The 27,395-nt window shown below is 37.4% G+C and overlaps 1 protein-coding gene across 5 annotated transcripts in view; it reads left to right on the top strand.

Annotated features, from left to right (window-relative positions):
* The window catches only part of GLI3 (GLI family zinc finger 3), a 284,476-nt gene that overhangs the window by 186,221 nt on the left and 70,860 nt on the right, over window positions 1–27,395 (top strand). For 4 of the 5 annotated variants that reach the window (XM_028525323.2, XM_036010812.1, XM_036010814.1 and 1 more), the window contains 3 exons: window positions 9,470–9,675; window positions 13,344–13,490; window positions 18,120–18,321. In XM_028525323.2, the coding sequence (XP_028381124.1) occupies window positions 9,470–9,675; window positions 13,344–13,490; window positions 18,120–18,321 (555 nt within the window). The remainder of the gene's footprint in view (window positions 1–9,469; window positions 9,676–13,343; window positions 13,491–18,119; window positions 18,322–27,395) is intronic. The other variant, XM_036010813.1, reaches the window with a different exon arrangement.

Here is a 27,395-nt window from a genome sequence, read left to right as displayed (position 1 = left end):
TTGGCCTTAACCAGCCCCAGAGCTCTAGTAATAGCATCAGTAGGAATGAGCTAGTTGGTTGAAGAGGCCAATATACTAAGAACTTACCATCTGACAGGTATCAGGCTGAAGGCTTTGTGTATACCTTTTTTGTCAAAAATTAAATAGGATAGCACTATTGCTTGCCCACCTAGGTCTAAATAGCCTTGTAGCAAAGCAGGTTTTGAGAGATTCAGTTTACCCAATACCATAACTAAGTGTGAGATCTTGGGAATCTGATGTATAGAATAGCTGATGAAATGAACATAAGTGCACACTCCCTGCCACAGGAAATATGGAGGAGAGTAAGACAGGAGAGCACGCCTTCTCACCCCCCCGCCCCCCCATCGCCTGCCTGGATAAGGCTGGAGAAAGAGTGTCCAAAGGAAACAGGTAACTATTCAAAGGGAACAGTTTCTACTATTTCAGGGAAAGAAGGGAGAAAGGACTGTGCCTGTCTCAACTGCAAACCAGTTGGGAAGCTCTCTAGAAAACAGGAGCCCATGAAGTGTCCCAGAATCTGACCACTGTGATGAGCTCTCAGTCTCTTCATCTTCGAGGTGTTGAGTTAGGGGAAGATTAGCAACTGCATATCTGAATTTCTCTTCTAAACAACCACAGTCGTATTTTCATTAAGGTGGTAGGTAACTCTGTGGAATTTGTAAAGAAAGGCACAATGTATTAGTTCTTCTAGTAATTAGTCCTTATATTTATATTAACTATATATAAAATATTAACCATATATAACACATGTTATAAATATATGATATATAAACTATATTAACATATGACAAATATATTAATCATATTAATTAAAAAACTTACATGACCAATTTTTAATTATTTTTATTTTTCTCACAAACTGTAGTAATTGGGGAAGGAGAAAAAGATGATTTCTGTTATACATTGCAAACAGAAGGGTATCTTTGTATGGAATATTTGGATTCCATTTGTACAACAAAAGAGGCCACAAAAATAATAAATTTGAATATACTCTGTGCCTATGGAACTAAAATATTCAAAACTGATGATAAGTTATTTAGAAACTGGTTTGTTAACTGCCATTTGGATCAAGGATATTGCCTTCTCCACCAGTGCTCTCTATCTCTGCCTTGTTTCTAAAATGTTGAATACACAAAGCAGGCTTCTTTATACAAGTGTGAGTTGGGACAGAGGGAAGATGCACCGTAGTCATTTAGCTCCAAGTGCTTATTTGAACCAGTAGTATGTTTGTTAAGAATTCTTTTTAATAACAGTGCATTGCACATTGTAGTTATGGTGAATGGACTTTCTTTTATATTTGTTGATTATTTTCTTGACCTTGAAATCTTAATTTACTAATGTAGTTATATTTACAGTACAGAATAGAGATACCGTTTGTCAAATTATTTTTACAGTCCTCTCAGGAAGAAATAAAATCAGTTTTAGCCATAGACAATTGTATCACTCTTATAATACTTGCATGACATTGTATGGTTGTGAAAGTACATGACTGACATGTATTGTGAACATGTACATGGCTTTGTCCTTTGATTGGCTTAGCAGGGACTTTCCTCCCCTAAAATTAATACACAGAAGCCTATCTTCCATAGTTTACTTTGAATTTAGACTAATGTGTCAACTAGACAATCTTTGTCTGACAGCATAAATATCATAAATAATGGTATTTTTTAAAGTTTCAATATTTTATAAATTAAAAAATATTAGTGTATATCTAATTGATTTTCAGAACTTAATAGAAATGGTTAACACCACTGTGGACATACAAAATGTATGTATGCTTTTTAAAAAATTGGTAAAATATGGTATACATAGAGAAAAACACACAAAATATACACATATAGTTCCACGAATTTTAATGAATCATTAGAGGTAAAACCTGTAACCACTAGCTAAGTCTAGAAACAGAACAATTGCCAGCACCACAAAAGTCTACCAGCCCAAAGGTAAACATTTTCCTGATGATTCTAATGCTAAAGTTTAGATTTGTCTGTTACTTGAACTTAATACAAATAGGATTGTACTCACACACTATATTACATTCTTTTGTGCAAGACTTTTTATTACTCAGTATTACATTTGTGAGATTTTTTCACTTTGTAGTTTGTTCATTTTCTTAATTATTTACTATTTCATTGTGTAAGTTATGTACCCATTCTAATGTTAATAGATATTTGGTTGTTTCCAATTTTAATGTGAATGAATAATGATGCTCTGAATATTCTAGTACATTGTGACACATGTTCATACATTATTGTTGGGCATATAAGAGGGAAAGGGATTGCTGGATCATAGGTTATACATCAAGTAGATAATGCCCAATTATATTCTAAAGAGGTTATGCCAGCTTACACTCATATTGTTTGAGAGTTCCTATTGCTGCAAATCCTCAACACTTATCAGTCTTTATAATTTTAACCATTGCAGTGGATGTTTAATGATAACTCATTGTGACTTTAATTTGCACTGCAATGATAAATGATGTTTATGTACAATTTGTTAAAAGATATTAGGAAAACCTTTTAATATTAAAAGCAAAAGTATAATTCAAAATGTGCTTTTATTTTGGCTGTGTTAGAAGAGCATAATGCCTGAAAAAGTGCTGGAACTAAATATGTTAAAATACTGACACTGGTTCAATCTGGATAGCATGGATATAGGGAATGATTATTTTTTTAAAATCTCTTAACTTTTCCATTCATGGTTATAAACTCCTTTTATATTCAGATATAAATAGAAAAAATAAGGAAGTCATTGTCTAAACCTCTTGAAAAAATGTTTATCATTAAAACAAATATTTTTCCTCTCTTTTTCTTTTCTTTTTTTTTTTTTTTTTGTTAAAGAATTCAGCCATAACCCTTAAATCCTCCATGTAAAAAAATAATTCAGCACCATAGTGTTAGTGTGTACATTAGTCAATGTTTTAACCTTCACCTTTAGTGGTTACTTCTAACCAAATCATATTTGTATTTTGTAGCACAGTATACATTCCATGTTTTTCATAACCAAGATGTATCCTGGAAGCCTCCTCTTGGTGGTTTTTGACTGTGTTGCTCATCAGATAAAATTTGCTCTTGTATACTCTTTATAGTTGTATACCATTCACCCCATTTGACTATATACTCTTTGAGAACAGAGAGCAAATGACCATATATTATATTTCTTGAAAGCCCCGACTGCTGAAATCATAACTGATTCTTAGTAAATGGATTTTCAATAAAATGTCCATTAAATAAATATGTTCTTGAAATAGTCATCTGTTTAGTTATGCAGGTAATTTTTAAAAATTGAAATCTAACATGATAACTTTATAAAAAAATAAATTCAAAATTCATGGAAACTATAATTTACCTACAAAGATGATAAAAATGGAAACCCTTTAAAACTGAACCATCTTATCCTGGCAGCTTAAAAGAATAGATATTTACAAAGGAGTGAATGAGGTTAAAGGCCCCAAAAGTGATCGTAAAGTCTAGTCCCCAGGACTAGCGAAAGTTGGAAAAGATTACTACCCCTAACCTGAAGGTAGAAACAAATTGATTCATTGATGGCTGGATCCAAGGAAGAGGGGTCATGCTTTTGGAACAGTGGTCATAGGAAGAGGGATGCTACTAGCAGATCTTTAGCTACAGAGAATAAGTTACTGAAATAAATATCCCTGATTGCTCTTCTCTCCACTGCCAGCTCCTTCCAGTGCTTCTCATTAGTAGAATCCAGAGGAAAAAATGAGCCAGCTGATTTACACCCTAAAGACCAGCCTTTCTGGGCATGCATTGATTCCCAGGTGAAAGATAGTAATTGGAAAGTAACTGGAACAACCCTGAGTACATTTAAGGGTCACATGATTATTCTGGGGCAAAGGTTATCTGGAAATTCACCTTAAATGAAGGGAAAGATGAAGTCCAGGATTGTGCAGATTTCCTATAGCGGTTATTTTAGTGTATTAGCTGTGGACATTTTAGTTGTTTCCTACATTGTGTGGAAAACAAATTTTTATTACAAATTTTGGGTTATTAAAACCCAAACTGTGACTATTAAGTAATTTATTAGTTGGTTAAAAATACATTATAAGGGATACTTCCTCTGATCTCTGTTAGACCAGTACTTGAATATGAAGAGTGTCTACTTGTTATGGAAAGAGCAAAGTTAAACAGAAAATAAATTTGTTATATAAAAAGACAACATTTCATTGTTCTGGTAGTTGGAGCCCTCATACAAATGTGAGGGGTATTGTGTACATTTCCAGCATTCTAAACAACATGAATGAAAGCAAGTTGTAATGATTCAATATACAAACCTTGTTTAATACTCTCATAATGAGTCATGCAAGTGATTAAATACTGTGATTTTAATCTTGGCATTTTAGCAACCCAATAAGATAGATGAAAAGGCAGTAACAAATTAGATTATGTAATCATATTTCATTCTAACTAAGAAGGTATTCTCTGCAATGTGTTTTTGTTTTGAAGTTTATCATGGCATAATGTTAAAAATGCTCTAATAAGAATCTTCTACTGTTTTCTTCAAAATCTATTTTCATGACCTTTTAAAAATATCTGAAGTTAAATTATTTCCATAAACAAACACACAACTTCACATTACTTTATTGTCTTTTGGGAGAGCATCAACCATAATGTCCACCTTCTTTTCTGAAATTCTACTTCATTTTCTAACATTGAAACAAGTGACAGCCACTCATTAGGTCTTTATGGCCTTGGAGAGACAAATGGGTGAGAGCAATATGAGGGATATGAACCCTGAGCGGACATGCTGGATCCACACACATGTTCCAAGATGCAGAGGTAATGGAACAACCCCTCATCCCCACAGTTGTGCTCCGGCAGCCCAGACAACCCTCTACAGCTGGGGCATCTCTGGTCCTAGACTAAAGTTGGTGTGATTTAGTTTAGAGTGTCACAGTCATAATTCTGCACTCTTTGGCTACAACATAAAAGACATGGAATCTCTGTACTTGGAACAGTTCTATGTTTCATAGTTCTTTCCAGCAAGTTTCTTGTGGTTTTTCGCTCCATGGTCTGTGCTGTCTTTCAATGATTGAGTTTTGTCCAGCCCCAGAACACAGAGAGAAAGGAAAGCTACAGGCAGAGGAAATCATGAGAAGACAATAGCAATCCTCAAATTATATATCTTCTAAGAATATAAACCAAGAAATAGACACCTGTATGTTTTTTTCTGGTGCTACTGTAACCTTCAAATGAAGGTTTTTAGCAAGCTTGACAAATATTTACCAGGTCAAGTTTATGTGGAAAATTTTATGGCTGTCTTCCCTACAACTTTCACCTCCTTTTCCCACAGTAGAATTCACCCTTCTGGTCATAATCTTGAACGGCTATTGTGCATACCAATAAACACACATTTACCTATTAAATTAAAGAGGTAAACCTTCCATCTCAAATTTGCTTTATAGTGAAAAAAAAATTGACAAATGATCTAGCTTCCAGACATTTTCTGGTAGCTCTGTTTAGGTGATATTGAAGCAGCTTTATTGAAAAGCTGTAATTTAGATATATTTACATCCATTGTCAGGTGGTGCTGGAACCATTAGAGTTCAAGGTCGGGTGCTGAGCTTTGGTGTCTTAGAAACTAATTTTTGTCGGGCTTCAGCACTAGAAGAGTGTCATGCTTAGCCAACTCACAAGAGCCTGATATAGAAATGGAATTAATCATTGATCAACTTCCAGTGAGAAACTGAGCAGCAAGGAAACTGAAACAACATATAGACACCTGTTTGCTAAGTTTAGAAACACACACACACTTGAAACTTCTGTTGAATGGTTCTCACAACCCCAAGGATGTTAGCAGCTATCACCATTTACTGAGTGCCGAGTGCCAGTCATTGATGGCAGCCCTGTAACAGGGCTGTTATTGTTCTATTTTGTGTTATCAGGGAACTTATGCTATCAGGCAACTATCAGTGACACAGTGGTGCCTAAATTCAAATCCAGTTCCTTCAAAACTCTTGTATCTAATTACCTAGTTACTCTTCTTTTTTTTTTCGTCCTCACCTAAAGACATGTTTTGTTGTTGTTGTTGTTGTTGTTGTTTTTTAAAGAGAGAATGAGAGAGGGAAAGAAATTTCAGTATGAGACAGAAACATCTATCAGTTGCCTCTCATACACTCATGACCAAGGATCACACCCACAGCCTAGGCATGTTTCCTGACTAGGAATCAAACCTGTGACCTTTTAGTTTATGGGACAATGCTCCAACCAACTCATCCACACCAGCCAGGGCCTGCGTTTCTGTTCTTAATGTGGTTTTATAATTTTACTAAGGGGGGTTGCCTGGCATTTCCAAGGGGGTGCTTCAGAAGCACTGGTAGATAGGAGAACAAAGCATACGATTAGCTTTGAAAAGAAGGTTCCAATATTTCAGTGTTTGAAAATCACATAGCATGCTGTATATGCCATTCCTAATATGCATGTGTGTGTATATTTTTGTATGAGTATATATGTCTGTATTATGTATATGTATAGATTAGGAGTGGACTATATCACCATAGTGTATGATTTATGTGAAAAAAATAGTGCTGTTGAATACCAGGCTTAATTCATGAGGCTTTACTCATAATATTTACTTGCCAAAACCCCTACAAAGTAGGTATCTTCCATGTTGGATCCTTAAGGACAACGATAGGGTAGGTGTGGTAGCTGAGGTTGCACAGCTGCCATCCACGTCAGTTCCCCTTCAGAACCCAGGCCCTTTATGGTACTACTTCTCTAGTGGCCTGTTTCACCTTTCTCCAGAAGTCCTAATGACCCCTTACTGGGTAACTGGTACTAAGCAATTTGCTATTCATGTCCTGGGGATGGCAGACTTTGAACCAGATTGTTTCTTTCTTTAGGGCAGTAGATTAATTTATGGCTTTCTTACTTGCATTCCTGTCTGAAAGCACATCTCACTACCTTATTTAGAACTAGATGATCCACCATTTCTTCAGCATCATCTCTTTGGAAGTGGCATGTGTAATTATGGCATTCCCAGAGTGGGTGAAGTTTCCTAACTTTATCTCCAGGAGGAATCAACTCTCTTCTCTGGTGTTACTTCTTACTGGTGTTTCTGCTAGGGAAGATGTGACCAGATTTTGATTGCTTCGCATGGCAGCTCTTTTAATAGTTATCTTCAGTCTCCTTGTGGAAACAGGTCTAATGATAGTGAAGGCCTGGGTTCACACATCAGACATCCACAGACTTGAGAAAACTGTCGGCCATTACCTTCCTGGCTTCCATGCATGTTTGGGTTCTGACTGACCAATTCCAACCTCTATGATTTTTTTTTAAAGATTCTACTTTATTTACCTTTACAGAGAGAGAAAGGGAAGGAAAAAGAACTTTCTTTGTGTTCTAGATGTTGATTTTTTTCCCATGTGTGATTCTTCAAAATGGACTCTATGCCTCTAAAATTTTTTACTACCCTTCTTAATTCTGGAATTTCAGAAAAATAAGTTTTCAATTTTTGTATAAACTGGAAGTAAAAGCAAGTATGAAATACTATTGCCTTCACTGATTTTTAGTTCATATTGTTCAGGCCCATTTTGTAGTGAATCACAAAAGTTTATCTAGGAGATACCATCTCATGAATTTCTTGAAATGTCTACTTTCTACATCTTTGCAGCACTGATCTCTCATCATATATCTACAAATAAGTTTATACTTTGTAATAATTGCTTTTAAACCAGATCAGAAGGTTGATTTTCCTTTCTGGTAGAAATGAACTAATGAATTAGAGTATTCCCTGTGCTCTAAAGTAGCAACATATTTAAATAGAGCTTAGAATTTAATAATAGCACAGAGCTAACTTGATTTGTAGTAAAAAGCTAAAACAGGATACACTATTAGGTTATACAGATTTTATTTAAAGGATAAGTAATTTTACTGATTTCTGAGTGAATGTGGAAAGCCTCAAGTTGTTTTGAAAAGAAAGCTATTTTCTGGTGCTGAGTTTTCACTCGTCCCACATGTAAATTTAGAAAACTGGATTTTTATTTTATTTCACCAAAAGTGGCATCTGAATAACATATAAAAAGTCTCTTTTTATAGTTCAAAATAAAAAAAAAGATTAAGAAGGAGTAAGCAAGAAAATCTCTCCCTTCTCATCCCCATATTTCAGTCTCTTTTATTTTCTACTGAGAGAAAATTCATTATCTGATTTTTGGTTTCATTTATTTCAGTGCCTCTGCTGTGCACTTAACTTGGTAGAGATGGCTTCTTCCAAGATTGTATTCTGACAGGGTGATGGGGTCTAGAGCCCAGCCGTCAGTATGCACTTGCTTTGAGAGGCAAGATGAGAAAATATGTTTCCCCTTCCTTTCATTTTAACTCTTAAAGCCAGTGGCACAAGAGGAATTTGCCATTCACAGTAGATCTGTCTGTATCTTGGCTTCTCCTTTTTATGGCCTTGCCCTCCATGAATGAGAAAAAGGAAAGTGCAAAGTGTTTAACCTGTCATAGTCAGTTCACTGGATTATCCACACAAAACAATTTTTATTTAAGAGGGAGCAAGGCAGAGAGGGGAATTGTACAGACTGACCATTCTAGAAATGCCTGTCCCAGGGGCTTCAGGGATCCTGTGGGAAGTACCAGGAGAGGATTGACAACAAGGTGTATTTGAGAATTTATGTTCATCAGCTTAAAGTTACAGTCTACTTTAGCTCAGTATAACCAAGACATGAGCTTGATCAAAACCTCATTCTTTGCCAACTTTCTAACCCCAGGAGCACTTAATTTTTGATTATTCACTGAACATGGCTAATCAGGATGTCATGTGAAACATGAGTGTGAGAGGAAGCTGACTCTCACTGCTACCTTTCAGAGAGGAGTTGGGTTCAGCAAAGTGAGATACAGATCTGTAGAACTGGTTTTACTCATACTGCAAAACTTAGTGTAAAGCCCAAGCATGGATATATTAGAGTGTCTGATTTCACATTTTTTACAGACTTTTGCAATTAGTCACCTTTCCTATTTGTGGGCAACTTTGCCATATTCATGCTCAGCCTTACAGTCAGACATATTTGCTTTTTTCTCTTCTCTTTCTTTTTAATGCAACACCATGATGGTGAGAGGTAAGTTCTTAATGGTGAACTTAGTATTCAGGTCAAATGAAAATTATGAACTCAGCAGCTACTTTAAGTTCAAATGCTTTTTTCTTTAGTATTTCTTCTAATCAGAAAAGCCAAAGGCAGCCCTTTATTTTTCTATATTCTAAGTGTCATAAGATATCTCAAAGGTCAATTTTCTTTGGCAAATAATTGTATAGTAGTGTTCTACCTGCATTATGTCACCTTGATTTTAAGGTACTAAAATATATATATGCCTGATATTCCCCCCCAAGACACTTAAAATTCACTTAAGCTCTTATTTTTTTCACAGCCTCTACCTATGGGGATACTTGTTTCAAGCATACCTCTGTATCTTGTTTTCTTTTTACCTAGGCCTTCTGCTTTATCTAGTAGCCCAACATATTCGGACCTGCCCTTCATTAGGATCTCCCCACACCGGAACCCTGCTGCAGCTTCTGAGTCCCCCTTCAGCCCTCCACATCCTTACATCAACCCTTACATGGACTACATCCGGTCTCTGCACAGCAGTCCATCCCTCTCTATGATCTCTGCAGCCCGGGGGCTGAGTCCCACAGATGGTAAGTCTCAGACCAACCCATTCTGCTTTCACACATCACAACACCTTCTCCCTCTGCCTCATCTGGGACATGGTGTTGAGTAGCTTTGATATTTATTGAGTGTTTCCCATGTGCCAGACACTGTGCTAAATGCTTTAAGTGCGTGATTTTATTTCAATGTAGGGACACCTCCATGAGGTGGGGTTATAATCTCCATTTTCAGGTAAAGATAGCAGTGTGCAGAGGGGCCAAATAATTTGCATCCTGGTCCATGGCTAGTAAGTGACAGAGGTAGAACTCAAAGCCAGATCTCACTTACTATAAAATCCTTGTTCTTATTGATTGTTTTGTTCTGTAGCTTCATAGAAGTTTAGGTTGGCCCTGTAGCTGTTCATACAGTGTGCATGTGTAACCAGTGCCTTTTGCTCACTGTTTGATGTATACTTTTCTGTTCTACATGTCTGATAGGCACATTTATATGCATGTGTCTATTAGAGCAGCTTTTGTCAAACTCCAGTGTGCATATGGATCACCTGGTTGTGGTGATAAAATATGATTCTGTGTGGGGTGAGTCCAAGAGGAGCCTGAGATTTTGCACTTCTGAAAATCTCTCAGATGATGTTAGTGCTGCTGGTCCATGGACCACACACTGAATAGCAAGGTCTTAGAGAACTTGATGGTTCAGACGTATTGCTGCATGTGCTATCTATTCTCAATCATGCCAAACAAAAACTAGAACAGGGAAGTGGTGGGAAAAGAAACAAACTCTGTAACAAATGAACCTTAACTCTGTAATACCTGATGCTCATTTTAGGCTCTCAAGTATAAAATTCTGGTTGGTTCTGTTAGCCTCCTAATTAATTACTTTGGCATGACTCTTTTCAATTGGAGTCATGTATTCTGCAGTTGTCAAGTTCTAAACCATTTCTTCCATTCAGGAAGAACATTTCCCATTGCATATACACATGTGCAAACTCACTTGCCCACAATTCCCAGAGCCCAAATTAAGGTCCATAATTGCATAAGCCTTATTGATTGTAGATAGTAGTAGTTATGAGTTCTCTATAGCAGGTCACAAATCACCGATGCTTTTTTCAGAGCACAGAGCAACACCGTGCAGTCCATCTCACTGAGCAATATTTGAAGTGGCCCTGTATTGTCCCCATTTTCCATGCTAACCACTTTCTGAGGCTTGCTGTGCCAGGTGGAAATAGTATATGGGAAAACTGCATGAGGTTGCACAGTAAACATCTACTTAGTTGTACTTCCAGGAATAGCAAGTGCTCCCGGAATAGCAATCAGCTTGTTGCAAGGCACCTAAAGAGAAAAAGTTTTGCCATTTGGACAAGATTCACATACGGTATTTTCTTTCAGTTTATTGAGATATAACTGACATAAACACTATATAAGTTTAAGGTATATCACATAATGACTTACATATTTTGTGAAATGATTAACACAGTATAATCACAGTTATATAGATACAAAAAAGAAAGTGTTTTTCCCCCATGATGAGAAACTTTAGTATTTATTCTTAGCAACTTTCAGATATACCATATAGCAGTGTTAACTGTGTTCATCATGTTATACATTATATCTCCAGTTCTTATTTATCTTACAACTGGAAGTTAGTAAGATTCACATTTTAAAAATAAAACTGTTAAGAGAGTCATGTGCAAGTCATGTTCTGCTAGGGATTTGGTTTTAGAATGGGGAAAATGGAGAGTCACCTCCATGGAGTACTTGGCAGTTTATGGAAATGATTAACAAGAAGGACAGAGGGAGAGGGTGATAAGGGAGGTCAGCTAACAATGGACTTGAAATTGTGCCTGGCTCGCTGAAATTTAGTTGAGCTACTGAAAGTAAGACCTCTAGTTAAAGCATCTTATCTTCTGCTATCCATAGTATTTCATGATGAGTGTGAATAAGATATTTTTTGATTGGGGTTCTACCTTCCTCCTGCCTCGAGTCCAATAATAGACAAATAAAGTTAAGTCACTAATATTATTCTCTTGTGGTCTCAGAGTTTTTAATATACATCTATGTCTTTGTAATATATAAAAGTTTTATTGGCATACAAGTAAAACAAAGTTATTGCTAGAATGCCAGTTTTTCTACATAGTTAATTGCAAAACTAACTTTTATTAATGGAATGGTATGGGCTATTAAGCACTTTAAATGCATCATTGCATTCACTGCTCCCAGCAACCTCATAGAGCAGTAAGAGGTAGAGCTGGCATTTGTATCTAGATCTTCACAAATCTGGAGACCACACTTTGAACCTCTGCAATACCCTATGAGTTTTGCATGTAAATTGGCAGTTGGAAACCAGTTATTATCCCACTCCTATAGAGCTAACTCTTGCCAGTAAATTCCTCCATATTAGTAGGTATATTTTCCTTCTTGATTTTGTAGTGAAAAAAAGAGCTTTTAAATTATGAAGCACAAAATTACAGCTTTTCGCCTAATTGTGTGTTATTGAAGCTGTGTTGACTATTCCACCTATAAGTGGTGGGTCCTCCACGTATTGAGAACTGACTCAGACACTCCTGTCAGAAAGCTGAGAGAAGTATGTTAAGCATCTAGAAAGAAATCATAGTTGTTTAAGTTGTCAACTAGTGTAAGGAATGTGAACATCCAGTGATTTTATATAAGAAACAATTTTGTTTTGGAAGGCAGACATGGGAATGACTTTACTATATACATACATTTTAATCATTTTTAATTCTTGGTGGTTTCTTTAAACTGTGGGGTTGCAAAAAATAATTTTTCTCCCACCTTCTATGTTCTTATGGCTGGGCTAATAATTAATATGAGATAGATTAGCTGGAAAAATGCCCCTAATTTATTACAGATGTACTTGTAGGAGTGCCATAAAAATATGAGACCTGAAAACACATTTGAGGTTTATGTGCTATTCTGGAAAGAGGGGAGATAGACAGGGACCTGGGGTTTCAAATGGACAGTAGGCAACTTAACACGTAGATGAGAAAGAGCATACATATGGTAAACAAATACTTTATGGGCCACCCAGAAACAATTGGACACAGAAAGATGTCCTTTTTTAGATTTCACTCTATGTGCTACACTTAATTTATATTATGATGCTAAATGATTCTCCCTTTTAAAAAATGGTAAGAAGGGAGATGTGGTTAAGTAGTAAAAAGGGAGATTTTTAAAAAACATTTGAATTACAGTTAACATTTATATCATATCAGTTTTAGATGTACAGCATAATGTTCACACAATTAAATAATTTACAAAATGATCCCCTGATAATTCTAGTACCCAGATGTTTTCTCCTTTTAAGCAGGTTTTTCTTTCAGAATTCCTTTAGGCATATAGGGAAGAGGATGAAAGTTTCTTTCTGAGTCTTTTGTTGCATAACAACCAACTTAAAAATCAATACCCCAAAATGTATATTTTGTGGTGATGAAACTTTTATGCCTTCAAAACTAACCTCAAATATTTTATAATGTATTTCATTTTTTATTCTTTTTCCTTCAGTTTCATTTTCGAATAAAAGATATTTGGTAGAATTTAGTGAAAGCACAATTTAAATTAAAGGAATTTTTCTAGAATGAGCCATAAAAGGAATTATTGATGCAGACAGACTACATAACAAATGTACTTTATTGACCTTCTTTCAACCTGTAACCATACTTTTCTTGTGTTGCCTTCTCTTCTAGCGCCACATACTGGAGTGAGTCCAGCAGAGTACTATCATCAGATGGCTCTGTTAGCCGGACAGCGCAGCCCCTATGCAGACATCATTCCGTCGGCTGCCACCACTGGCGCTGGGGCCATCCACATGGAATATCTTCACGCCATGGAGAGTAAGTGATGGAGCTATTTTTTGTAGGAGTGGCAAATGCTAACTCATGAAACGGAGAGGAAGATGCAAAGATTAGGTAATTGTCTAACTTTACCATCCAGAGGAAGAGGAGGAGTCATCAATACTAGGTGCTCTGGTTCCCTTGGTTTTCTAGGGAGCTGCCACAGATTTGGGCATCTTGGGAATTCCTGTTTAGCTTGGGAACAAATTGGAAGGTACAGCCCATAATAATTTGGCAGATAAACAAAAAAAATTGTCCTGCCTTGATTGTCTTGATAACAAAATAAGGAAATGTGTTTGATTACATGAATGTATTTTGCCTAGTCATTCCTTGGTTTTATTGATATTATGTCTTAAAAATTAATTTTAAAAAAAACCTGTACTTGGTTTGACTTCTTTTCTGAATTTGATTTCTTTTGCCTCATGTTTTCTTACATTAAAAATTACATTTCACTAAGACTTTTTATCTAGGAAAAATAAAAGGCATTTTCAAATTAGAAGACTGTTTTTGGTACGTAACAGTGGAAGAATATAGGATCATTTGATGCATTTTATATTGGTTATTTTTGGGTCCCTCAAGGCATATGATGATTTCTTTGGGTCACTTATCAAGACATATAGACAAATGGGACTATGATTATTACTTTTCAGAACATCTAAGAGATCTCAGTTACAAAAGTTCTTTGAGCCCAGATCCAGTTGTCAGGTGTCAGGAAGTGAATTGGTGACATCATCCACAACATACATCAGTGAAAGCCACTACCCTTTGAGAATGACAATACATGACCTTTAATACTAGGGCATATGCTTGAGATTTTATTTGTTTGTTTTTCCTAGTAGCAGTGAAAAACTAGTGCTTTTCCAGCTGTTATCTATTTATGTTCTTTTGTGAAAAGGGTATATATTTGTCAACTGTCTGGCACTAGTTAGTAATTCAGTCCTCGGGTCTGGAGAACATTCACACAGGGTAAAAATCTACAGCTTCAGTCTTACTTTCATGAACTAATGTAGCTATTTTACACAGTAACATAAGCTTGCATTGGTTTCCACTGGGGACCTTGTGACCACACAGAAAGTGGAAAAAAAAATGTTCTGTAGGGCCTTTGCTCTGTAGAGTGGAGAGCTTAAATCTCAGATTCATCATAACCACATTTCAATTAGGGATTGTAGAAAAAAAGTTTGGTGTTATTATGCAAATTAGTTATTTAAAAATCTTCAAATAATTAAAATAAGATAGAATCCTTAGAAGGTCAGACCATATTACCTTCCCTATTTGATGAGAATATGTTTAGTCAGGCAACAGGGGTTTTTATCTAAATAAAGGATGAAGCTACCCCTTCTCTTTGTAAAACTAATTAAAGGAATTTTAATTTGCCTAAGTATATGGTAAATTGATTGCCATTATGTAAGAATTTAGGTGTTCTATCATTCATTACATAAAAGGAAACCCTCTGCCCTGGCTGGTATAGCTCAGTGGATTGAGCATGGGCCTGCAAAGCAAAGGGTCACAGGTTTGATTCCCAGTCAAGGCACATGCCTGGGTTGTGGGCCAGGTCCCCAGCAGGAGGCATGTGAGAGGCAACCACACATTGATGTTTCTCTCCCTCTCTTTCTCCTTCCCTTCTCCTCTCTCTAAAAATAAATGAAAGTATTAGAAAAAATTCCCTTAAAAAAGGAAACTTCCTTTTCTTTCTCAGAATTTTTTATTGGGGTGGAGAAACAAAACAACAAAGCCAAACTGAAGATATCTGCACTGGAACAACACAAATTCTTGAGCTTATATTTAAAAAGGGGATAGTTTGATCAGCGAACATCTGGGCCACTTCTCTTTCAGATGTTTTGAAAATGCTTACCCTGTCTCCTCTCCCCTTCAACAGAGGATCCCAAATCACTGTCCCACAATGCTAACTTTATCTTTCTTTGCTTGGTTATTAGGGGTTGGGAAAAGTATAATTTGGAATGTGCATAAAGTACTATGTTCTTTCTTTTTAAAATAATTGAAATAGCATTTGGTTAAAGAACATACAAGAAGTATACACAGAATTGAGGAGATTTTTCCAATAGTGAAGTGATACAATTTTAAATACTGCATTGGATGAACCTCTGTGGTAGCAGAGCCAAACTGGAATCTAGCTGGTCACTCTGACCCATTGTTCCAGATCTGGACTCCTCTACTGGCAAAAACCATAATAGGCTGGTTTCCGATGAGCACCTGATTTTTAAATGTGCCGGCAATGGGTATATCTGGGTTCTAGCCAACTTTGGGATAGGGTATTTCTCTATTGCACATTAGAAATGAGTCTGTTCGATGTCTTTAATTCTACCTTTTGGGATTCAAGTGTCTTTGAAAGACAGAAGAACAGTAATATCCCTATAAGGAACACGTTAGAGATGAGGGCACCTGATACACATTGTTTATATTAGAGAAAAATTACTTAAATAAGTGCCCCTTTTGGAGGGAAAAACTGAGGAGCTGGACCAGCCAGTTGGAGTGCAGGGTACATGGAGGAATGAACCCTGTGTTTGTCTTTGGGCAATGTGAGGGAAATATGAGGTCACTAGTGTTTTATAGCATCAGATGGCCTCCTTAGCTAGTTAGTGATTTAAAAAATTAAAGGCTTTGCAGGGGTCAGGTCTTCCTAGAATGTCCTGTTACTTCTTACTCTGCCAGTGATCCCTGAGACCCAGTGAGTCCCAGTGGGAATAGTTATTGTGAAGATTATATGGAAGTCAACCATAAGTCTGGTTTGTCCTTGGAATCATTTGGAAGTGGAATGTAATTCTTCATTGAAAAACCTGTATGATGAAATTAGCCTCTCATAGTGAGTAAATGTGATACATTTATGTGTAAGGCAGATTCCATAATAAAAGTAGGATACTGATTTAAGCACTAAAAGTGTGTATATATAGTTGGGATTTCTATTTTTTGTTACTAACATGCTGTAAATCAGGTAATGAAACTATTCTAAATGAAGAAACTCAATTTTAAATGTGCCTGAAAGAAAAATTTGTGTAGGTACCACAGTCATCATTCAAATTGGTTTTCTAGCGTTATACATGGATGGTACTAACTTACTAAGTTCCAGTTTGTGATTTACCTTTTATTAACTATAAAGTATATCTCTACTTCTATAATATTATCTATAGAGTTTTTATATTCATCTATTTCATTTCATTAAATTAAAGTATGTTAGATTGTGGTCTTGTGTCAAGGTCCATCCCTGATGAAGAAATTAGTAATAGATTTTCTGGAGACCATGTGAGTAGACTTTTTATATAAAGAAAGCTTACCTTTTACTTCAGTTTCTTGGGTACCATAAAATTGCCATGTTCATGTAAGCAGGTATAGCCATGCTATGACATAGAAACCCTCCATTATTACTTAAAAGTAATCATGTTTAATTTGCCCTTTATCTACTGGGATTATGTTCTCATTCTTTCATTAAACTTTAGTTTGATGACATTGTAATGTAAATGTAACCTTAGGAAAGCCAGGAGTGAGTCCGTGGGCCACACTGATAGCTATGCCCTGAAATTCAAATCTCTAATGTCTACTGAGTTGAAGGCAAATGGACATTAATTTTTTTAACTCTCCAGTTAAGAAGTATTGTATTAAGTTGGCATGCATTTAAGTTGTGAGTTGTTAACCTCCAGGTTTGAATTTCATTGGCAGAATCTTCTTGAAGGTGAAAAATTCTAATAAATGTAGAGAACTAACTAATAAATCCAGAGGATTAAAATAGTCTTATCAAATCTCATTATAATGGTCTCAGGGATTTTTTCCTCCCCACCTTGGAAAATCTTTAAACAAACTACATCCCAAGATTGCAAATGTTTTTTGGTACTTATATTGTTAGACTGTCAGGATTTTAGGTTAGGGTTCCTCAGTTTTGGCACTCTTGGGGCCAGATAGTTTTTCGTTATGGGGCAGAGGCTGCCCCACACATGGCAGGGTGCTGAGCAGCATCTCTGGCCTCTACCCACTAGATGTAAATAGCACCCATGAGTTGTGTAACCAAAATGTCTCCATAGGTTGTCACATGTTCCCTGGGGGCAATATTGCCTCCTAGTTGAGAATCATTAATTTGGATAATATATTTAACAGTATTTTAATAAAGCTTTAAGTATAAAACGAATCCGATAACTAAAGAAATTGGTGGGAAATGAGTGCATAACGAAGCTGAATTTTGTAACTTAGGACACTTTATTTTTCCTTTAGTTCATTGCCTTAAAGTGGTACTTGTTGGGATGGGGAGGGTGGTGTGTTGTGTAACTGTGGGAACCACTGTCTTTGTTGTTTGTGGTGAATTAATGATTGGGAATATCTAAGCAGCCATCAGAGTCATAAATCACTAGAAATGAGAGGGATAACACATAAAAGTCTTTCCCTTTTGTTTAGCAATTTATCATTTTGCCTGCACATTAATAAACAGAGCTCCCCTGAGGTAAGCCCCTGGAAGATAAATACTTCTCCCTAATTTCCTCAATTGTAGCCAGTAGATCACAAGTGGGAGGAGAGTTACTTGTCATCACAAGTTGCCACTTCTTATCCTTCATTTCTTCCATACGGGCGAGTAGCAATAAATAACAAGTACTGCAGGTATTCAGGTTCTGTTTTGTTTATTAACAGGCACCAGATTCCCGAGCCCAAGGCTGTCAGCCAGGCCAAACCGAAAACGTACACTGTCCATATCACCACTATCCGATCATAGCTTTGACCTTCAGACCATGATAAGGACGTCTCCTAACTCCTTGGTCACAATTCTCAATAATTCTCGCAGCAGCTCTTCAGCAAGTGGCTCCTATGGTCACTTATCTGCAAGTGCAATCAGGTATGTATTTTCCCAAAGCTGTATTTGTTTCTTTATGTATGTATTTGTTTCTTTAGTAAAACCTCAGCTCTGGACTGCACCTGGATTTGCCGTAGTGACTTCCAGTGAGGAAGAATACAGCAACATGACACTGGGCCTGACCCAGAATGCAGATCAAATATCACTACACTGAATTCCAGATCCATTTACTGAGCCCACAATAATTATTTTTGCAGACTTTAGTCAGTAGTCCATATATAGAAATAGTATTCTTCAGTTATGATGAAATTTACTTCATAGAGACAGTGAGTATGGCAAATCTTTTAATCCTAGCCCCTCTTACTGGTTATACTTCTCAGAGGAAAAACTGACCTCATACCTGGTTGTGCAACACATGCAAGAACAAGAGCTGAAAGCAAAAGACCAGGCATGGTATAATTCACATCTGTTACTACTGGGGTAAAGCGTGCACTGGGTAGAAGAAAGAAAAGGTGACAGCAGGGCCTTTAATCTAATGGAAAATAAGTGTGAATGACATTTTGTAAGGCATATCTATCACAGGAAATCCAGGGAAAAATTTTTGTCATAGTAACATACCATATTAACTAGAAATGATGAATACTGATTGTTTCTTTCAGAATGTTATCAATTACAGTTTAAATTCTTTTCCTGTTCAATTATCAGCAATGCTCCTTGGCAGGCAAGTTAGTGTTTAAATGTTATAAATCCCCACCTTTTTTTTTTTAAAGATTTTATTTATTTATTTTTAGAGAGGGAAGGGAGGGAGGGAGAGAGACAGAGAGAGAGAGAGAGAGAGAGAGAGAGAGAGAGAGAAACATCAATGTGTGGTTGCTGGGGGTTATGGCCTGCAACCCAGGAATGTACCCTGGCTGGGAATCGAACCTGGGACACTTTGGTTCCCAGCCCGCGCTCAATCCACTGAGCTACGCCAGCCAGGGTTTAAATACCCATCTTTATATGATGTCGTTTTCTGCAATGTTCCTTTGTTCTTTTAATATGGTCAATAGGGTATAGAAACTTGGAGCAAAGCAAATAACTCCACTTACATGATAGCAGTCAGTAGATAGAAAGGGGTTCTGTATGTTTTCAGAATTAGCCACTGGAGTCACAAATGTGTCTTTGGAGTTGGGGATATCTGTAGTAAGATTCCAGCTTTGCCACCAACCATCTGTGCAGACCTGATTTAGTGGTTGGCCTTTTGAAGTTGTTCACGCCTGTGAACTAAGACAAAATACCTGTTGTATAGGAAAAGGATCATGTTTAATTAAAGCTGGTGTGGATTTGAAATTCCAAAATGAAGACCCTTACCCATAGGTAGAGCCTCAGGGAAACTGACCCTAAATGATCTATCCAGGAGATGAGCTACCATGGCCTGGTTGTGCTACCCCTGTGATCATCCCAAGTCTGGCTCTGAGACAGTATACCCACCTCAGAACTGTGACATGGCTGTTCTGCCCCTCTGGCAAATATTCCTGGTGTCATAGATTGCCATTGACCATATAATTATTATGTGGCTTAACTAGAAATCATAGTGTCAAAGTAGTAGAAATGTGGTAGATGATGGTATTCACACAGAATCACTCAGAGTTTGCATTTTTCGTGTTTCTTGTCAATTTTTCTTCCCTCTTACTCTCTGTCCAGCTCCCTTGACTTTCTACAGCATCTAAAGGATTTAGATTAAAATATAGTGTGCAAAATACAGTATTGTCTTTCATTTTACCCCAGCATCCTGCTAACTTTGTGATAGCCTTTGCCCAGGTAATCTGGTACTAGTACTTGAAAGATGTCAGTATACTGACTGGATTACACTCTTTTTTTTTTTTTTTTAAATGATTTTTATTTATTTATTTTTAGAGAGGGAAGGGAGGGATAAAGAGAGAGAGAGAGAAACATCAATGTGCGGTTGCTGGCGGCCGTGGCCTGCAACCCAGGCATGTGCCCTGACTGGGAATTGAACCTGCGATACTTTGGTTCACAGCCCACGCTCAATCCACTGAGCTATACCAGCCAGGGGATTACACTCTTTAACCTTCGTTTCTTCCTTTATTTTTTTGTTGTACTCAATGAGTTCTCTGCGCATTCTTATTACCAGTGTTTTGAACTCTGCTCTGATAGGTTGATTGTCTCCATTTTGTTTAGTTCTTTCTCTGGGGTTTTGTTCGGTTCTTTTATTTGGGCCTTATTTCTTTGCCTCCTCAATTTGACAGCCTCCCTGTGTTTGTTTCTGTGTGTTAGGTAGAGCTGCTTTTAATCCCTTAGTACTGTGTCTTACGTAGCAAAGGCATCTGTAAATTTTGTGGGGTGGAGTTTTGGTAATTGCCAGGAAGAGGCAACCTGCTTTGCTGCTCCATGGCTCTGCTCATGGGGAGAGGGGGACAGAGGGGACAATGCTGCTGCCTAGCCACAAGAGGTCCAACTGGTGCTCACCCTGTTTCCAGTCACTTCACCCACTTCTGTATGCAATTGGTGCCCTCTCAGCTGCTGCCCTAGAGTTGGCATACTTTCTGAGTCCATGAGGGCCCTTTACGTAGTAAAAGTCTAGAAGTTTCTTTTGCTGCCCAGTTAGCCACTGGTTTTTACAGCCAAAGGTAATGGGAGTTTCTCTTCCAAGTGCTGGAACTTTGAGGTGTATAATATGGCCTAGAACTGGGCTCGCTCATACTCAGGGTCCCCCTCCCAATTTTTATCCAACACAAGTGAATGCAGGACTGTCCATTCCACTGCTGCTGCCACCACCACTGCTTGTCCACACCACACCACATCTCCATCCATCTTTGCAATTCCACCCTTCCTACGCATCTGGATGAATGTGGCTTATTTAAATCCTTGGTTATCAGACTTCCATACAGCTCAATTTTCTGACAGTTCTGGGTGTTATTTGTTTTTGAGACCTGGTTGTAATTCTTTTTATGGTTGGGTGAGGAGACAAAGCGTGTCTACCTACACCTCCATCTTGGCAGGGCATCTATGAAGGTTACACAAAGTGAAATAAAGAAAAATATACAGGGAACCAAGAGTAAAAGGAAGGAAGCTGGGATTCAAATCAATGATTTGCAGCAAAAGGAAAAAAAAACATTCAACCAAGACAGAAAGAAGAAACAAGAATTCAAAGAAATGAGGAGAGGCTTAGGAACCTGTGAGGCAACTTTAAATGTACCAACATCCATATCATAGGGGTACCAGAAAGAGAAGAGGAAGAGCAAGAAATTGAAAACTTATTTGAAAAAATGATGAGAGAAAATTTCCTTAACTTGGTGAAGGAAATAGACATACAAGTCCAGGAACTACAGAGAGTCCCAAACAAGTTGGGTCCAAAAAGGACCACACCAATATACATCCTAATTAAAATGCCACAAGTTAAAGATAAAGGGAGAATCTTAAAAGCAGCAAGAGAAAAGCAGCGAGTTACTTACAAAGGAATTCCCCTAAGACTATCAGCTGATTTCTCCAAAGAAACCTGTCAGGCAAGAAGGGACTGGCAAGTAGTATTCAAAGTCATGAAAGACAACGACCTACAACCTGGATTACTCTATCCAGCAAAGCTGTCATTTAGAATGGAAGAATAGATAAAGTGCTTCACAGACAAGGTAAAGATAAAGGAATTCAACATTACTAAGCCATTATTGCATAAAATGTTAAAGAAACTTATTTAAGAAAAAGAAGATAAAAATTATGAACATTAAAATGATAAACTCAAAACTGTCAACAATTGAATCTAAAAAGCAAAAACAAACTAAATAAACAACCAGAACAGGAATAGAGTCATAGGTATGGAGATCCTGATGAGGGTTATCAGCTGGGAGTGGGAACAGGGAGAGGCGGGGAAAAGGTACAGGAATTAAGAGGCATAACTGGTCAATACAGGATAGACAGGGGGATGTCAAGAACAGTATAGGAAAGGGAGAAGCCAAAGAACTTACAGACACAATCCATGGATAGGAACTAAGGGGGGGATTGCTAGAAGGAAGGGGGTACTGGGTAGAGGGTCCAGAGGGGGAAAAATTGGTTCAGCTGTAACATCATAATCAATAACATATACTTAAAAAAGGTATACTAACTTAAAATTATCATAGTCCCCTACCTCTAAGGAGCTACAACATACCTCATGATTGTCATTAGAACTGGAAGAAGAAGTCCAGAGGACCTTGTTGCAGTCAGGAGACCGGGGCCATCACATCCTCCTGTTTTTTTGTGCTTTCAGGTCTTTTCCATCTGTCCTTTCTCTTGTAGTGTGACCTCTTTTTCTTTAGTACACATGTACTGTATATTAGGTTAAGATGTAGGTTTTAATGCATATAAGGTAGTACACATAACCCAAGAAGAGGAGAGCTTGCTATATAAACAATAATTATTAATAGTACTGTTTACCCATTCTTTAGCTAGAGAAATGTTACTTTTCTTCCCCTGTTCTAAGTTTCATTTTGTGAAATCTAAAAACTGTTTTGAGGACTAATCAGTAAGTAGCAAGACAAGTGAAATGTGCATTCAGGATGCACTTAAGCTCTGCTACACAGCAGGCCTGAGGCATATTCACTGTTTTTGTCTCACAGGTTTTGGAAAGCATAGTGTTGTTCTTGTTCTATGCATCAACACAGTGGGTCTTTGCAAGAGGAGGTTGACAAAGGTCATGCCTGGTGGGCATTAGTGTCAGCACTCCAATACCTTGCTTTTTAATTTACCCCAAACATATTTGCCTTTCATACATACATGTTTTCTAATATCTAGTCTGTTTTTGGTATTAACAGTACATAGAGGAATGATGTTAGCTGTCTAAGGATGGTATTCAGTGTTTAAGGACACACGTTGAGTTTCCTGAAGAATGTCATGGCCATTTCCTTCGCATTTCTGTCTTGTTACTCTCCAAGAGGCTAATAATACCATTCATCACTATTTGAAATTCCTGTGTTTATTCATTGTGTAATTTACTGTATGCTTCCTCCTGTAGAACATAGTACCAGAAGGCCGAGAACTGTGTATTTCTTGTTCATGGCCACACTCCATGCACCACAAAGTCTGCACTCTTGACACACCTGACACCACTCAACAAATATTTCTTTTTTTTAAAGATTTTTAAAAAGATTTTATTTATTTATCTTTTTTTAGAGAGGGAAGGGAGGGAGAAAGAGAGAGAGAGAAATATTGATGTGTGGTTGCTGGGGGCTGTGGCCTGCAACCCAGGCATGTGCCCTGACTGGGGATCGAATCTGCGATGCTTTGGTTCACAGCCTGTGCTCAGTCCACTGAACTACGCCACCCAGGGCTTTCAACAAATATTTCTTAAATAAATAAATCAAGGAACTCTTTAATTAGTAACTAGAATTGTAATCACCTTTATTAAAGGAATTTTTATGTCATAGATGAATAATTATGGTTTTTAGAAAGTTACAGTCTATAAGGAATATGTATAAAGGACCCATGGTAATGGACAACAGGGCAGGACTGACTGAGGGAGAGAGGGCTGGGCAGACTAGGGAGAGCAAGGAGGGAAAAGTTGGTACAACTATAATTGAACAAGTTATAGCCTGTATGAATAGAGTATTAATATGTCCATATGTTGATAGTTATACAGAGATAGGAGGATGGATGTAACAAAGGGATAAAAAACCTAATGTCTGTCTTAAGTTCCAATATGGTTCTTATATTAAATATATACTTAATAATTCAGACTTCTATAAAAAGCCATAGAAAGCAAGTCTTAAAACAAATACCTAATTATAGTGAAACTTTGGTTCTTGAATTTAATTTGTTCTGGAAGGCTGTTTGAGAAGCAAAGTGTTTGACCTAGGAGATGTCAAGAACCAGGTTTGACTGTATGTGTTTTTCAAACATATTGTCCAAATGTTAGATCATGAGTCTTTTTTTATGTCATAACTAAAATGATAATTCAAAAACCATAACTGCATGTACTTGGAAATGATATTATAAAGTATTTACTGCCTCAAACTTCAACTTCTCTATCACCTGAAGACACCCATCTAAGATGAAATGATTCACATTTATCAAATACATGTAATCCCCATTCTGTATGGTTAAAGCTAATGTTATAGGTATACAAATGATGACATTATATTAGAAGTAGTTTTTTTCTACGCTAATACCTACCCCAAGAAATTGAGCTGCCATTGGAAGAGGTATTTCAAATGACACTCATTTGCCTGTAGTCTTCTGGCAAATATAAATACATAGAATGAAAAAATGAGTAACACACTCTATAAACCACCAATTACAGCTTTCTTGCTTTCAGTTTAATGGCTAAAATGAAGATGGTTTCATATCCTTAGGAGTTTTAGGTCTGACATGGCCAGGACAGCTATCTCAATGAAAGGGAGAGTTGGGTGCCTAGAGCTACAGCATCAGAAGTTGTGGTAGTTTCTATTGTCAGCATTGACAAGCGCTGCCCAGTAAGCAGAGAGCAGGTTGTGTTTTCCACGTCATGCAGCATCAGCACTTTCTAACAACAGGAATAAGGATGTATCTGGCAGGTCCCTTGCCACTTCTCAAGGTAGAGTAGGAACCAGCTTGGCCTTCACAGCAACTTGGCTGTGCACTGTTGCTGGGGTCAATATGTTTATGTTGAAGAAACAATGCAAAAATGAGTTGGTTGGGAAATAGAGGAATACAGTGCCAAATTACCAATGTCCTCAAAACTGTCTGATTGCATCTTCTAAGAATTAGAAGACAACATTCTCTCCCCCCAGCATCAGTGTAAATAATTAATATTCGTTAGCAAAGATAGTTTTCATTTACTCTCAGATGTTTTATATAGTACTTTTTTTAAATCAGTTACTCATTCGTTCCCTAAATACTTAACTGAATACTCATCTGTGTGCTAGTCACTGAGCTGGTCATGGGGGCTACAAAAATAAGTGAGAGACATGACCGATGTCCTCATGGAACTCACATAAGGGAAAAGCTTCTAATTAGATACAAATGAATGAGTGGAGCTGATGTTGTTCTCAGTGGGTAGTTCGGTTTTTGAGGGGCTGTCAGCAGCTCAGGGCTCCAGATGGAAGTAAACACAAGGAAGTGTTTACCTGTACCAAAACGCAAGGTCGGAAGTGAGCAGGGATCAAGTTATACATGGTGTCCTGGATCATAGATCCAGGAACAGGGGCTGCACTGTTGTAGGGATAAGAAAGCTGATGGTCAAGGAGGTTATTGGGCTGAATGAAAGGCACTCAGTTACTTATGGGGCAGAACCTGATGAGTGTAACTTTGAATTTCCTTTTCCTGTCCCTCAAGTAGGAGGTACAACTATAGAAATTGGTGAGAAGCACCATTTACAGTAGAGAAATAATATCTGATGATGTTTTCAAAAATTTAATTATGTTTATATTAATATATTATCCTAACCAGTGCTTTCAGCCAGATCTCATTGGAGAGTGTGTCACTGCCCTTCATAGTCCTGGAGGTTTTGTCTGTTTGGCAAATACCTTTTAAAGCCTTTAGAACACTTTGATCATGTAAGGCCAAATGCCTAGTGGATTTCTGTCTATAGTATTATTCGAAAAATGTATTTGTCACTGTAAACGTTGGGGGCCACACATACTATTTTGTGAGTATGTAGGCCTTTATTTGTGAGCTCATGACTTTTGAGGCTGCTGGATTTTCTAGTAAATGTGCCATGGAAGCTGTTATGGATGCCAATGGAAACCTTATTTATTTATTTGTTTCAAATAGAAGTGCCTGCATGTTAAGTGTGTCCCTAACCTACCTATACACAAATAATAATAGCTGTTGGCTCATTCTCTACAAAACTGGAAAGAACTGTTCTTACTTTGAATGGTGTTTTTACTTTGAATGGCAGTGGTTGAACAATAAATTTCCCAGCTGTAACCTGAAAGTGGATGACCTTGTTAGTACAACAGCCACAAAGTTGTTTTATTTTTATTTTAGAGAGAGGGTAAGGGAGCAAGAAAGAGAGGGAAAGAAATTGTAACTGATTGCCTCCTGTAAGCGCCCCAACTGCAGGCAGAGCCTACAACTCGGGCATGTGCCCTGACTGGGAACTGAACCAACGACCTTTCCCTCTGTGAGATGACTCTCAACCAACTGACCCATGCTGGCCAGGGCTCACAAAGTTGGTTTAGACTAGTACTTCTTGTCCTACTTCCTCTCTCTCCTTTTGAAGTCAGTTTCTCAAATTGTGGGGTCCTCATGTTACTGCAGTGTTGACTGTTGCCTAATTCTACCTGCGATACTGGTTTTATGAGCAGAAGTTGGGAGGGAGATGAGATACTGAAAAGTAAATCTCAGAGTTGGATCCTTCAGCACACAGAAAATAGACTTTTACTGCAGCATGAACTATTTTAAAAATTCACACCTTAATGAAATTTAACAACCAGGGCAGTTGAAAAAATAGTGTTTTTATAGGTAGTTAAGAGATGATTTTACATTTAAAACAAGACATGTTTTAAAAATTCAGTGAGGCCACATATTCTTTACTCTTCCCGTGGGAAAGAGGTGCTGCCTTTGTGATAGGGACCTTCCAAGTACCACCTACTTTTGACTCTATGGTGGTTTAGCTCTTCACCTGGCCAGCTCAGGGTTGAACCCCCCCATGTCATGATGGGGTTCCAGAGGTGAACCTGGAAATGGATGGGCCTTTCTGCTGAAGGAAATATAAACAAAATATGGAGAGTATTACTCGGTTACACAGTCTCCTTCATCCTTTCTCCATATACCAGTATATTGCACATTAACACAAAGGACTGCACTGCAAATATAGCACTGCAAATCTGTGGAAGAGAGATTCCCACGGCAACTCTAAGGAAAAACTATTACTTTAGAGAAGGGTTAAACTGCCATGTGGATTAAAGTTATTAGACAAAATTGAAACCTTTACCTTTAAGTATGCAGTGACTAGCTGACCAACCTCTTGCTACCTTTCTTATCATTCCTCAAATTTTTCCTTCATTTTTATTTGAAAACAGTTTCCTTAATATTATAATCAACTGTTTATCCTTCCAAAATAAAGGGCTGCAGCAGGCCAAATTATGCTACTGTATTTATGGTACATTAAGTTATCCAGTACAGTTTCTACCTTCTTAACCCCCATCACATATAGAATTCCT

Source organism: Phyllostomus discolor, chromosome 10 (assembly GCF_004126475.2).
Source record: "Phyllostomus discolor isolate MPI-MPIP mPhyDis1 chromosome 10, mPhyDis1.pri.v3, whole genome shotgun sequence".
Taxonomy (NCBI): Eukaryota; Metazoa; Chordata; class Mammalia; order Chiroptera; family Phyllostomidae; genus Phyllostomus; species Phyllostomus discolor.
Note: the sequence above shows the minus strand (reverse complement) of the source record. Positions and strands in the feature narration are given on the sequence as shown.